At 43.2% G+C, this 13,688-nt stretch overlaps 1 protein-coding gene across 1 annotated transcript in view; it reads left to right on the forward strand.

Moving 5' to 3' along the window:
* The window catches only part of TSPAN3 (tetraspanin 3), a 30,200-nt gene extending 16,843 nt beyond the window's left edge, over positions 1-13,357 (forward strand). Inside the window, exons 3-7 of the mRNA XM_040343112.1 lie at positions 1,189-1,263; positions 3,251-3,352; positions 4,627-4,779; positions 9,421-9,504; positions 11,915-13,357. Of these exons, the coding sequence (XP_040199046.1) occupies positions 1,189-1,263; positions 3,251-3,352; positions 4,627-4,779; positions 9,421-9,504; positions 11,915-12,007 (507 nt within the window). The 3' untranslated portion in view covers positions 12,008-13,357. The remainder of the gene's footprint in view (positions 1-1,188; positions 1,264-3,250; positions 3,353-4,626; positions 4,780-9,420; positions 9,505-11,914) is intronic.
* Positions 13,358-13,688: the final 331 nt, after the last annotated feature.

The following is a 13,688-nucleotide window of genomic DNA, read 5'->3' on the forward strand; positions in this document are numbered from 1 at the left end:
AGCCCTGATTTTCTTTTTGGGCTGCCCACTCTCTCCTAATTGGCTCACTGGTTGTAATTGACAGCAGCTGGAGCCAACGGCTCCCATTGCTGTGTGAGCCAATGAGGTGAGCGTGACCTGGGAGAGATGCCACTCTCATGCACGTCACTGGATCAGGATGTGGCTCAGGTAAGAATGCATCAAAGTAAAAAACAAATAACCTTCTGCCTTTTAGAACCACTGGCCTTTCATTTGTAAGACTGCAGTTTGGTACAAATAATGCCCTTGGCACGTGTTCATGTTTAGACACGGATGTTTGCTAGCACATGTTGCAGGCTTTCTTTGAAGTGAACTCCTTGTGTTACTCTTGTATGAAAATGGCATTATTGCTCACACTTGTTTCATACCGTTAGCCTGCGTTCACACTGATGCAATGCAGGGACCATTGCCATTACAGCGTCGGTTCCCACATCGCACCCCCCCCCCCCCCCCCCTGCAGGCAGTTTACATTGCTTTGTGCAAACCGCTGTGGCTCTCATTAAAGCGGACCTCTACCCTAAAGTGGAACTCCCGCTGATCGGGTATTTGCACCCACTTCCGGCCACACAGTCTCGGGTAAACTGCGGGCATGACGTTACCTCCCGTCCCCTCCCGTTGTGTTCTGGGAACACTCAGCTCCCAGAACACAGCGGGAGCCAATCTTCAGGCGTAGCGCCACTCGTGCATGAGCCGTAGGGAACCGGGCAGTGAAGCCGGCGCTCTTCACTTCCTGGTTCCCTCACTGAGGATGGTGGGGGGGGGGGCAGCAGAGTGACGAGCGACCGCTCGTCCTCTGCTGCGGACTGCGCTGGACTCCAGGACAGGTAAGTGTCCTAATATTAAAAGTCAGCAGCTGCAGTATTTGTTGCTGCTGGCTTTTATTTTATTTTTTTCAGCGGACATCCTCTTTAACAAAGTTAATGACGCCCCAGTTTTGGTCACAGCTTGCAGTGAGAACACCCATGCGATCCGATTCTAGTGCATGAAAAAACAAGTCCTTGCACTATTTTCTGTGAGAGTCTAATGTGAGGTTCAGCCATACAATGCAATCTCGGATCACAGTCCCGGGCTCAGTCCCAGTTTACTGTAAACCTGCAAAGACTGAACATTCTGTGAATATTATAGAACTGTATTGCATTGCTAATATTGACGTGTAACTTTTCTTTCCAGTTTGTAATTATCTTGTTGTTGGTGTTTATCACTGAAGTTGTGGTGGTGGTCCTTGGATACATCTACAGAGCCAAGGTAACTTGCACTGATCTGGGCTAGATCTTGTATAGATGCATGATGTCAGTTCTGTTTTTTATGTTCGATTCACACCTATGCATGTTGCTTTTGAGCGTTTTTGCGGTGCTTGCTGTGTTTTTACCGCAATTTTTTATCTTTATTTTTTTTGCTGGCAATTTTTTTTTTCATTTTTTTTACATTTCCTTTAACAACCAGCTATAAACAGGTGAAAAAAAAGTACTTCCGCTGACACCCGCAATCTCATAGGGACCAATGTATGTCCCTTTTTCATCCGCAAACAGATGGATGAAAAAGCAGACATACGGTCCGCAGGTGTGAAAGGAGCCTTAGAATTCTTTTGCCTCGTACACACTACTAGTTTTTTCAACAGAAGCCGGGCCAGCTGCCATACACAAGAGCTGAATGTCAGACTGTTTCTTTTGAACCGGCCGATCCCGCCTGACATTCGGGCCGTGTGTACTAGGCTTAAGGAAATACTTCAGCAGCTGATCTAATTAATACACACCCTGCACATGCACCCCCCCCCCATTCCATGATAGTGCTCCTGCCCACCTCTTTAGTTACATGCAATCTTTGTCAGTGATCACTGTTCTGTCTGTATACAGTGTACCCAGTGTCTTCCACTGCTGATCAATTGCTTTGTACCTTAAGCTGGCCATACATTATACAATTTTCTAATTCAATTTCCTTTAGATTTACATTCAACTATGTAGTGCAAGGCCCCACCTGATTGTATACAAATTTAATGTGTTTAGGTTTGACCTCCATATTATATGGTTTTGGTAAATGTAAAGGAAAATTGTATAATGTATGGCCAGCTTTTCCTTCATATTGATCATTTGGCAGAGTGCAGAAGCGGAGCGATCACCTAACAGCCTATGTGGAGTAGAACTGTAGTGTTTAAAAAAACAAAAAAAACATAAGTGTGTCCCTGGAAGTCTGTAAAGCTCTCAATACACTGTATCCATCTCCTTTTTTATTTCTACTATCAACTGCGTAGCGCAAGGTCCTGCCTGATTGCATACAGAGTGATTGAATTGATGTCTTACTATTGTACAGCTTTGGTAATTCCTAAAGATTTCCAGAAATTGTACGATCGGATTGTATAGTGTATGGCCACCTTTTTATACACCTAAAATGAAGTGTTTTCGGTGCCATTTTTTTGTTAGGGGCACCCCAAACGTGGAAGCAAATGCCCACTTTATCATGTGAAAAACACAACAGATGTGGCAAAGCACACAGTAAAATGTGCAAACTGCAGCACCCCAAAATGTCCCACAAGCTACTTTGAAGCAAGTAGGGCAGCTGATTGAAATCAATGGGCTGCCCTATGCAGCTGAGTGTCTCCACCCACTCCCTCCCATGTACTTGTATAGAAACTTTCCATACACTCTGCAATCTGCGCAATCTCTGTACAGTTTTTTATTTTTTTATTTACTAAAACTGTAATGGGAGGACCACCCGAACAATCTAATTTGTATCAAATCAGGTATGCCCTTGCAATGCATAGCAGCTCTCTGCATTGCATAGAGTGTACAACAGTCTGAAGTTGTACAATCAGACTGTACTGTGTATGGCCAACTGAAAGGAACAAGTAGAAAAGTGGATGGATCTAAATAAATGTAAAAGGTATAGTGATGAGAGGCATGGTCCAGAGTGGTAACGCACACCCTATTTTGTGATGCAGTAAGGCAGTGCATGATGGGATCTGAGGTTTCCTGCAAGTCATATATATATATATATATATATATATATATATATATATATATATATATATATATATATATATATATATATACACATACACACATTTTTTGAACTGAGGTGAAAAATTCAAAGCTGCCATGGACGAGGTAAGTGAGGAAAGAAAAGGCTTCTGTTTATTATGAAGAGTGAAATTGTTAAGTCATGTAACTTTCCTTTGGTAAATATAATATGTGGCTGGGTAAACAGCTCTTTAACAGAACGTCATTTATATTCACAGGTTGAAGATGAAGTTGATAGAAGCATTACAAATGTATTCAACCAGTACAATGGTGTTTCCCCTGACTCAGCAAGCCGGGCTATTGATTACGTCCAGAAGCAGGTGTGACCTCGGCTTAGAACTGTTCAATGTGTTTGTATTTTTGAAGGTGAAAATATGAAAAAAACATATGCTGCAGAAAGCAAGATTTAATGGTATTCTGAGGCAATGGGCACTGTATTGAGATGCAAGTTTGGATGATTTATATGCATTAAATTGGACCCAAATTGAAAACACATTCATATGACCTGAAATAGAATAGCTGATGAGATGGCCATTATCTATAATTAGGGAATGCTGCATTCCTTGGCAGCAGTAAAGTGATTACATGGTCTCTCTGATGTGAAGGATCACTGTACAGTCAGCTTCACTGTCTGTCTTCTTCCGCCTAGTCTCTGAATACCCCGGCATAGACCTCTTGTTATGCATCTCATTTTTGTTCATATAACAGGGCACCAGAGGGTACAGTTTATTTTTTTTTTTTTTTTTAGTACACCAAGGAGTAAATTTTTTCAGTGGGTTCATGGTATAGGAGGTGTATAGTCTGCTTTATACCAGCTAAATTTAGACTGCATGTGCCAAGTCCTAGGGTAATTTGAAAGCTGTACTTGATACTCCTGGGAGAATAGGGAAAGGCCATTTTGCAGTTGGTCATGTTCACACATTGAACAGTTTGGATGAAGAGAGTAGTAACTAGTTCAGCAATGTGAGGATGGGCAGATATCTCGACATCTCATTTATACTGGCTTCTATGGTCAACCTGAATCTAACCATAGAAAGGCTTATGTCAGACAGCTGGAGTGCCTGTTCTATTGTGCCGAACAACTCGCAAAGATTTTCATTTTACCACAAATGCATTGCTCGGTATATGTTGCTGTGGGTACCTTGCACCGCTTTGTTTACCTCCTTATGTGATTGGTATTTGAGAAATCACTATTGGCCCAGGTTCACACTGGTGCGTTTTGACATGTCAAATCGGCGGCATTTGCCGGCAATGACACCTTCTTAATCGGTTTTCAAAAAGTAGTTTCTGTACTACTTTTTGTGATATGTTTTTTTTTTGGCCCACGATTTACATTGACATCCTGTACAGATGTCTCCTGAAATCGCATCCGAAAACAGGACTGAGAAGCAGGAGTGAAACTCGCACGGCTTCATTCCCGCAGCCCAGTGTGAACCTGGGCTCAAGTGATATTTGTAAGGATGCTTTTTCCCAGAATTCATTGCCTTGGCTTGAAAATGTTATTTGGCAAGGCTTTAGGTCCAATTATGTTCCGAGTGTGTCTATTGTCACATGGCCTTTGTTATTTATTCAGCCTTCTTATTCCCCCCTACAGCTTCACTGTTGCGGCATCCACAACTATTCGGACTGGGAGAAGACGCCATGGTATATCAACACACATAATAACAGTGTGCCATTAAGTTGCTGCAGAGACAACGTGGTAAACTGTACAGGGAGTCTAACCAGGCCCTTAGATCTGTACTCTGAGGTAAGAGATGGAGAGCTTTGGATGCTGATGTTGCGCTATTATGCCGTGTACTTTAACCCTTTTGCTGCCAAGCCCTGAGCTCCACTTTTAAACTCGGGTGGCCAGACCATTTTTGCTATTTTTCATGGCTTTTGCATTTTTATTTTTCTGTACCCTTCCCCAGATCTGTGCCTTCGATACAATCCTGTCTCGTTGGTCTACAGACAATTCCTTGGACTTCATGGCTTAGTTTGTGCTCTGACATGCACTGTTAACTGTGGGACCTTGTATAGACAGACAGGTGTGTGCCTTTCAAAATAATGTCCAATCAACTGAATTTACCACAGGTAGACTCCAATCGAGTTGTAGAAACATCTCAAGGATTATCAGTGGAAACAGGATGCACATTGGCTCAGTTTTGAGTGTCATGACAAAGGCTGTGAATACTTATGTACAGTTGCAAAGATTTCAAACAAACTTCTTTAACGTTATTATGGGTTATTGTTTGTAGTCTTTTGAGGAAAATAATGAATTTAATCCATTTTGGAATAAGGCAGTAACATGACAAAATGTGGGAAAACGCTGTGAATACTTTCTGGATGCACTGTACTTCCATCTGCTGCCAGAAACATAGTCTGGGGCTCCTGTCCCTCCATCACCCAGGAACTGCCCTGTATTCATGTCAATGGTTCTGATTGGCCAAGGTAGCGATCATGACCTCATCCGTCCCTCCTCTGCTATCCTAAAAATGGAACACCAGGTTAATATTCCAAAATCCCAGGTAACGCCTAATGAAAATATTTTTACAGATGTTTCAGCAGCCATTTCTTTTTTTGGATACATTAAGATCAGTCCAGTCATTTGTTATAACCCTTTCGCTTTCAGCCTGAATATTACACAAAACCCCCAAACATATATTTTCTGAAGGCAGACACTGTAGAGAATTAGTGTTCCAATTTCTTACGTCACACTTTATTACTGTAAAGGTCTAGGGCAGGGGTGCCCAACCTTTTTAAGAGCGAAGGCCACTTAAGCAACTTGGTAACCAGTTGTGGGCCACGATGAGTGGATCGGGCGGATGACAGGTCACGGCTATTCTATAGGCCCTCAGTTTCAATCCGCCCAGATGAAAAGGGACAAATTGAGTGAATTGAGGGTCCGATTTGGGTCGGGCTGATCATGTGAAAAGGGCCTAAGACTGCTTTCACACTGATGTGCTGCGGTTTACGCACACAGCGTAGTGCATCTGTCTATCCTGTGGGTTAGATGAACTTTGCCATAGAGTCCGCCTGTGGCAAAAGTCAGCGCTGTACAGGAAGCATCAGCTTATGGGGCTCTGCTCCGCAGCTGCTTTCTTCCTCTACCACCAGCTTCATTCACAACACTATAGCTGTGGTATGGCTGCTCGGCAACCTGCGATCTGGGCTTGCCAACCCGCCATTCCAGAGCAGGAGGTCACGGGCCACATCGGAGGGCTCCGCGGGCCACTGGTTGGCTACTCCTGGTCTAGGGAAGGCAACATTTCAGTAAAAAACACACTAAAGTGAATTTTAGGGCAAATGCAATAAACTACCCACATTTTTTGGTAAAATGCAAAAAAAAACGGCGTTGCGCCGAGTAAATGGATAGCCAACACTTCCAACCTTAAATTTATGTGTGCCCATGAAATAATGAAAAACTTCAGTACCCTACATTTTTCTATAGGTGACGCTTCAAAGGCCCCCTATAGGTATCGGTTTAGTGTTACGGAGGAGGTTTTGTGTTAGACTTATTGTTCTCCCTCTGGCGTGCGTGGCGATATGTAACGTGTATTGCAATCAACGTATTCACGTTCGTTTGGGTTTTTGCAAAATTACTTTTTCAGTCCCCTATGTGATGATTTTTAGGCGACAGGTTCTCTTTACTGAGATATCCAGGGTCTGGATCCAGGACCCTGCACATTTCTCCTGTAATCCACTGAATGTTTTGCAATGCAGATCACATTGCAAAACATCCTTTTCTGGCTAAGAGGAGGGGACACGAGAGCTTGACCTGGAAGTGACCTCAGACGTCGCTTTCCGGGTGACACAAAGAAAGGGAGTAGAGCGGATGTGTCTCCGCTCTTCTGTTTTACCATCCACCCGCAGAGCCCGGACAGCATGGTTGGGGGGGGTGTGCAAGCGATCGGGCAGCAGCGAAGCCCAGCAGTGAAAGGGTTAAAACCTTCTAGCCACTTCAGCCCCGGAAGGATTTGCCTCCTTCCTGACCAGGTAATTTTTTTGCGATGCAGCACTGCCACTTTAACTTACAATTGTGCGATGTTGTGCCCAAACGAAAATTGACGTCCGACTTTTGGGACCATTGACATTTTATACAGCAATCGGAGCTAAAAATGGCCACTGTATAAATCGCTGGCTGGGATGGGGTTAAGTATTTAGTAGGGTTGTCCCGATACCAGTATCGGTATCGGGACCGATACCGAGTATTTGCGGGAGTACTTGTACTCCCGCAAATACCCCTGATGCCTAAATAGAATACTTAAACCCCCCCCGCCACCGCCATCGTATATCGCCGCTGCCGCGTTAATCACTGTGCGGCGAACATTACAGGCACCTTTAGTTTGAATAGCTGTTTTGCCCTCCGCTCCATGTATAGACACTCCCCCTTGGACGGATCTGTCCAATCCCGAGCAAGGGGGAGTGTCCTTTACACGGCGTGGCAGGGAAAACAGCTATTCAAACGAAAGCTGCCTGTAATGTTCGCCGCACGGTGATTAATGCGGCGGCAGCGGTTTGCGATATACGGCCGCATCATCATCATTGGGTATGGGGGACATGGCTGCATATATGTGGGGGGGACATGGCTGCATATATGTGGGGGGGACATGGCTGCATATATGTGGGGGGGACATGGCTGCATATATGTGCATCAGCTCCAGGGACATGCAGCGGGCATGCCTGCTATAGCGTCTTAACCACTTGCCGCCCGCCTTATGCAAAAAGACGTTGGCAAAGTGGTTTCAATATCCTGAGTGGACGTCCTATGACGGCGATCGTTGTTGCAGGGTGTCAGTCTGACACCCCGCAACACCGATCTAGGTAAAGAGTCTCCGACGGAGACTCTTTACCACGTGATCAGCCGTGTCCAATCATGGCTGATCACGATGTAATCGGCTTTTCCTCACTCGCGTCTGTCAGACGTGAGTAGAGGAGAGCCGATCGGCTGCTCCTCTGACAGGGGTGGGTTTGTGCTGATCGATTATCAGCACAGCCACCCCCGAGGATGCCCACACTGGACCACCAGGGATGCCAATAGACCACCAGGGATGCCCACCACAGGTATGCCACCCTAGACCACCAGGGATGACAATCCCAAATGATGGATGCCAATCAGTGCCCACAATGGGCATCACTGATTGGCAGGCATTGTTTGGCACTGGCATCCATTAGTACAACACATACATTAGTGCCACCTATCAGTGCCCATCAATGCCACCACATCAGTGCCACCTCGGTGCCCGTCAGTGCAGTACCATCAGTGCCCATCCGTGAACGAGAAAACGTACTTATTTACAATGTTTTATAACCAACAAAAAAAAATTTTTTTTCAAACTTTACATTTTTTTTTTTTTTTTTTCCTTCTTTTTTGCAGAAAATAAAAATCCCAAAGGTGACCAAATACCACCAAAAGAAAGCTCTATTTGTGGGGGGGAAAAAGGACGTCAATTTTGTTTGGGAGCCACGTCGCACGACCGCGCGATTGTCATTCAAAGTGCAACAGCACTGAAAGCTAAAAATTGGTCTGGGCGGGAAGGTGTATAAGTGCCCTGTATGGAAGCGGTTAAAGAGCCGACTTTTAGCTATGGCGATTTGCACAGATGTGCCAACCTGCCGCAGTATAACTGCTGCGGCTGGTCGGCAAGGGGTTAATGTGCATATTGAGATTCTAGTTTACACTTGCTTCTAAACAAGGCTTCGGAAAGGCTTTGTTAAAGCTCTCTGAACGCCAGTCAAAGCTCCTGTCACTAAATTTAAATGGTTAGCTTTACAGTCCTGTTTAAACTTTGCTTGGAGCTTCAAGCGAGCTTTGCTATAGACTTCAATGGAGGCTTTGAAGCACCACTAAAGCTACATGGGGTATAATGTTTGAAGCAAAGCCAATGTAAAGCAAAAGCGGGTATAAAAGGGACTGTAAGCTAAGCTTTTTATTTAGTGACCGAGGCTTTGCCTGGCGTTCAGAGAGCTTTAACAAAGCCTGACTGAGAACTTGTTTCGAAGCAAGTGGAAATGAGCCCCACTAGTGAACCAGTTTTTTTGTTTGCATTTTACAAGTACTGGCCAGACATTGGGGGGTTATTTACTAAAACTGGAAAGTGCAAAATCTGTTACAACTCTGCATAGAAGCCAATCGGCTTCCAGGTTTTATTGCCAAAGCTTCATTGAACAAGCTGAAATAGAAGCCGATTGGCCACCATGCACCAGATTTTGTGTGCACCCGTCTCAGTAAATCTACCCCAATGTGTTCCTGCAAATTCATTCTCCAGTTGTTGTTTGCTGCTCTGCTTCAGGGACTGCTGTCAATCCAATTGGTTCTAAGACCTTACGTTTTCAGTGGATGGCGTGTGTCTTTAAATCTATGTAGATACATACATGTGATGCTTGTGTTTATTTTGTTTTGTTTCAGGGCTGTGAAGCTTTAGTTGTGGAAAAGTTGCAGGAAATTATGATGTATGTTATATGGGCTGCTTTAGCATTTGCTGCGATACAGGTGAGTATCGGCAATATATACTATATGTTATAATATGAGGGCCATATAGCTTTATCAAGGCACCCCACCCTTAGTGGACGCTTGACAGTTTTGTATTTTCAGGTGACTTGCAAGTGCAGCTATAGCTTCATTTTGCAAAATGTGCTGCAGAGAATGGGCCCCATTGTCATTAATGTATTAAGTATCATGTAGTTTGCCTGCAGTCTATTACTGTGCTGTGGCGAACATTAAAATGGATGGGTTCCCCAGGTTTGTGTGTGTGTGTGTGTGTTCATAATAAAATCACAAAATATTTAATGACACTAATCCTTTTAGCCTATTTAATATCTTTTAGTAACATTAAACCATTTATCTATGAAATGAACCTTCACCCAAAGTGAGAACAAGTTCTTGGTTGGGGAATTTTTTTTTCTGCCCAAGTCATTGAAAGAAAGTAACGCATATTTAGGAATGTTATGAACCTGTACAACAGGTTTGGCTTTTTCATTCCTTCCTATAGTAATGCAGAAACCATGCCATGCCTTGGTAGCCTTAGTTCTCATAAACCTCTATGTGAACAGTTAAAGCGATAGTAAAGTCTATATAAAAGGAAAAAAGTTTCACCCTGCAAGGCATTATAATGTGCTAGTATGCATCACATATTGGCACATTACGAGACTTGCCTTAAAACGAAGCCCTCCAGCGGCACGCTATCACTTGCAGAGGCTTCCATCTTCACCTTGTCGTCCTTCAAGGTTTTGCAGGCTTGGGAGTCCTCAAACCTGGCGGAGCCGCAATGAAGTCATGTGTAGGAGTCTCAGCCTCAGCACGCGGCTCTAAAGGAAAGTTACGGTATGCAGTTCCTTCAGAGCGAATGCATCGGTGACTAAATGGTGCACGTTAAGGAGATATAAATTGTTACCTACAAGTAAGCTTTATTATATGCTTACCTTTTACGTAAAAATAATAAAACCATTTACTACTACTTTGAACAGATGAAAATGGCTTCTGAAAATGTTATAAACATTTTATAATTGTGGGAAAAGTTTCGGAAACTTACTAAAAGCTGTGGGTAATTTTCCACAACATATTTCCTGGTCAGTAATCTAACAGGTTACAGAAATACTCACATTCACCAAAGTTCACCCGAGCCTGTCATGGTATATGGATGATTCAAAGCACACGTGACTCAAACATCTGAGAATCACGTATACAAATGTGGCAGAACTATACAGAAGATAGTATGTGCAATATAAATATTTTTGTGCCCAACATGCTGCCTGCTGGCTATATATATTATAATATATACTCACACACCCACACCCTGTGGGCTATTGGGTACCTGTCAGTGACAGCAGTGTGCTGGCCGCTGGAAGCTCTTTGCCATGGGCACCAGTGCAGGAAAGGGAATGGGAGGGTTAACGCTCGCTGCCATGACCACCAATAGGGGGTTAACCCCCTAAAGTTGACTTTTACTGCAGCAGTAGTCACTGCTGTGGAAGGGGTTACATTTTACCATGACCACCAATACACTGGGAATTTTTTATTTTTTGAGAGATTTTCTTTCAACCACACCCTACCACCAAACAACAACCCAAAATAAATTCTTCTGCTCCGAACGATTGGTGCGTGTGTGTGTGTGTCAGCCCAGAATCCCTCCTTCTTTTTTTGGTCCTACCTAAAATGCACTGATACTAATTTTAAAAGAATTTGGTGGAAAACTTTTCTATTTTTATTTATTTTTTCTCTCTGCAAGGAGACACAAATATACAATGAGAGAAACACAAGGGTGAGCTTCAGTGGTAGCCTATCGGAGGCTACCACAGCGATCATGTGACCCGGAATCGGGCGTTGCAGGGCCTTTGAGACTCCAGTCTTGGTGCTGGAAGTGTTTGGGGAGATGTGCAAATATGCAGCCCCACCGCAGAGCATATTTTGTGTCGAGAGGTTAACGCTAATAGTACTGCCAGCAAAGTTGGGGGCTAATATTGCAGCCACTGACAAATGTTAGAGGGGGGCTTTGTTGAGTCCACTGACTGTTGGGGGTTATTGTACTGCAACTTCAGTGTGCATTGCGATCCTGCAAACATTCAGCAGGACCTACATTTCTGGGCTTTGGGTTGCGACAATGCACGGCCATCCTGCAGCCCTCTGGAAGTGTGTGTGTGTGGTGGTTGTGTGTTGTTTTTTTTTTTTTTTTTTAATGTCTCGAGTTCAGCTTTGTAACACCTCCATTATCCAGCAACTATTATACATGTACTGTACTGGTTCCTTTTTTATAGGGTGACAATGTCTTCCAATTGTGTTCCTACGTTGTCACCCTGTATAAATGCTTTGTGTATATGTTTTAGGCGAGTAAGTAGATTGCAATAATTAACCACCCTCACATTTAATGAGCTCAAATTCAGCATTTTTTTCTATTGTCTTGTAGCTCCTGGGGATGCTGTGTGCATGTATTGTCCTCTGCAGAAGAACCCGTGATCCTGCCTATGAACTCCTCATCACTGGTGGCACCTATGCGTAAAAGGAATTGAATTTGCTCTTTGTGCTTTGGATCCTTCAGCCCTTGTTCCCAAGGAGGTCGCATCAGGATAGGACTCTCCTTTTACTGAAGTAGTTTCTACACTGCTGATTCTCAGTTAAGATCTTACAGTGTATATAAAGAATTGGGGGGGGGGAGATTTCCTAGTGGGTCACTACTGCCCTTCTGGACTGTTCTCTACCCTCAGCTTGTCACTTTAATAGGTTTTAATTTTTTTTGTGCTGATTTGTAGGTTTTACCATTAGCGACTGGTGTTTTTTTGCTATAGGGTTATTAGTCAGTTAAAGCAGCATTGTGATGAATCCATGCTCTGAACGCGGCTTCCTGAGCGCAAGCTGCTTTTGTGTGGCATCATGACTTTCTCCCTTTTTAAATTGTCAAGGTCATAATATCTAGATGTGTTTTTTTATTCACTATATCTTTTGCTGCTGCTTGGAAACGGCCTCATACAGCAAGCTAGCCCAGTATTTTCTAAGCTCCCAATGTCATTATCTACGTTTTCTGAGGTATGTTTGGTTATGGTATATAAGGCTCTTGGAAAATGGAGCTCTGTCTACTTTCTACCTAATTTTATACCTTCAGTTGTCAGTCTCAGGATAAATAAGATTAAGATATGATTAAGGCCTAATCCTTGTAATGCATTAAATGAAAACATCTTAGTTTTCCTTGAATGATTTGTCTTGATAAAAGCCCTCCAAGTATCACTGGTGGCACCCAAAAAGCCAATGGTATCTAGTTCTGCTAATAAACAAATACCACGCATGTGCACCTCCACCAACAACTATCAGCATTAATTATCTTTTTCGTGATATCTGTTTCTATCTCTTCTCCAAAGGTGTAAAGCATTAGTATGTCTGAATTGTTAATTTATAACGTGTGACGTAAACCCCACTTTTATTAGCCTTTTAATGGTTTTGGATTGTGTACAGAATATAGTTTTACAATGAAACTACTGTTACAATCTCATGGGAGACTAAATCGCTCTGCATCACTGCAAATTTGGAAAGTGACTTACCTCAAGCAAACACTGCCATATGATACAACACTACATTCAGGAGGGACCCAGTCTGCCTCCACTGCCCACACTTGGTTGGCAATTTGCTTGAAAGAGAATTAAAATGGGAAAGTTAAAGGACTTTTTTAAAGTTAATATTGTACAGTTCATTATGTAGAAACTTATTTTTTTCCCTTGATTGGTGTGTAAATTGAACCATTAGTGGCTTAACAGTCCCTCTTGATTAATAATGTCTGCATTTAGAACAACAAATACTTCTGTGACTGGAACTGACTGTAAATAGTGACTGATTCAATAAAAACTCTTCACTCACCGCAGAGTCTTGTGCATACTTTTTTTTAATCTGTTTTTGCTCCAGTTCATATATAGTGGAAATGCGGGCTACCGCTAGCAATTTAAAAAAGGCTTTTTATATGCAGAAACGATTGTCACACATGGGTCAGCCTATTTACTTGAAAATGGGCTGCTCTGTATGAGTTTGTCACACCAAAAGAAGTTCAGGGACCAAATGTTGGCCCTGAACCAGGTGTAATTTTACATGCAGCATTTGTATCGTGGCAAAAATCATGCCGCCTTTGGGGTACCATTTAGGATTAATGCCACCCAAGCATGCATCTTGGGTTGTGCCATGATTTGGAACAGAGGGCA

This window comes from Rana temporaria, chromosome 3 (assembly GCF_905171775.1).
Source record: "Rana temporaria chromosome 3, aRanTem1.1, whole genome shotgun sequence".
NCBI lineage: Eukaryota > Metazoa > Chordata > Amphibia > Anura > Ranidae > Rana > Rana temporaria.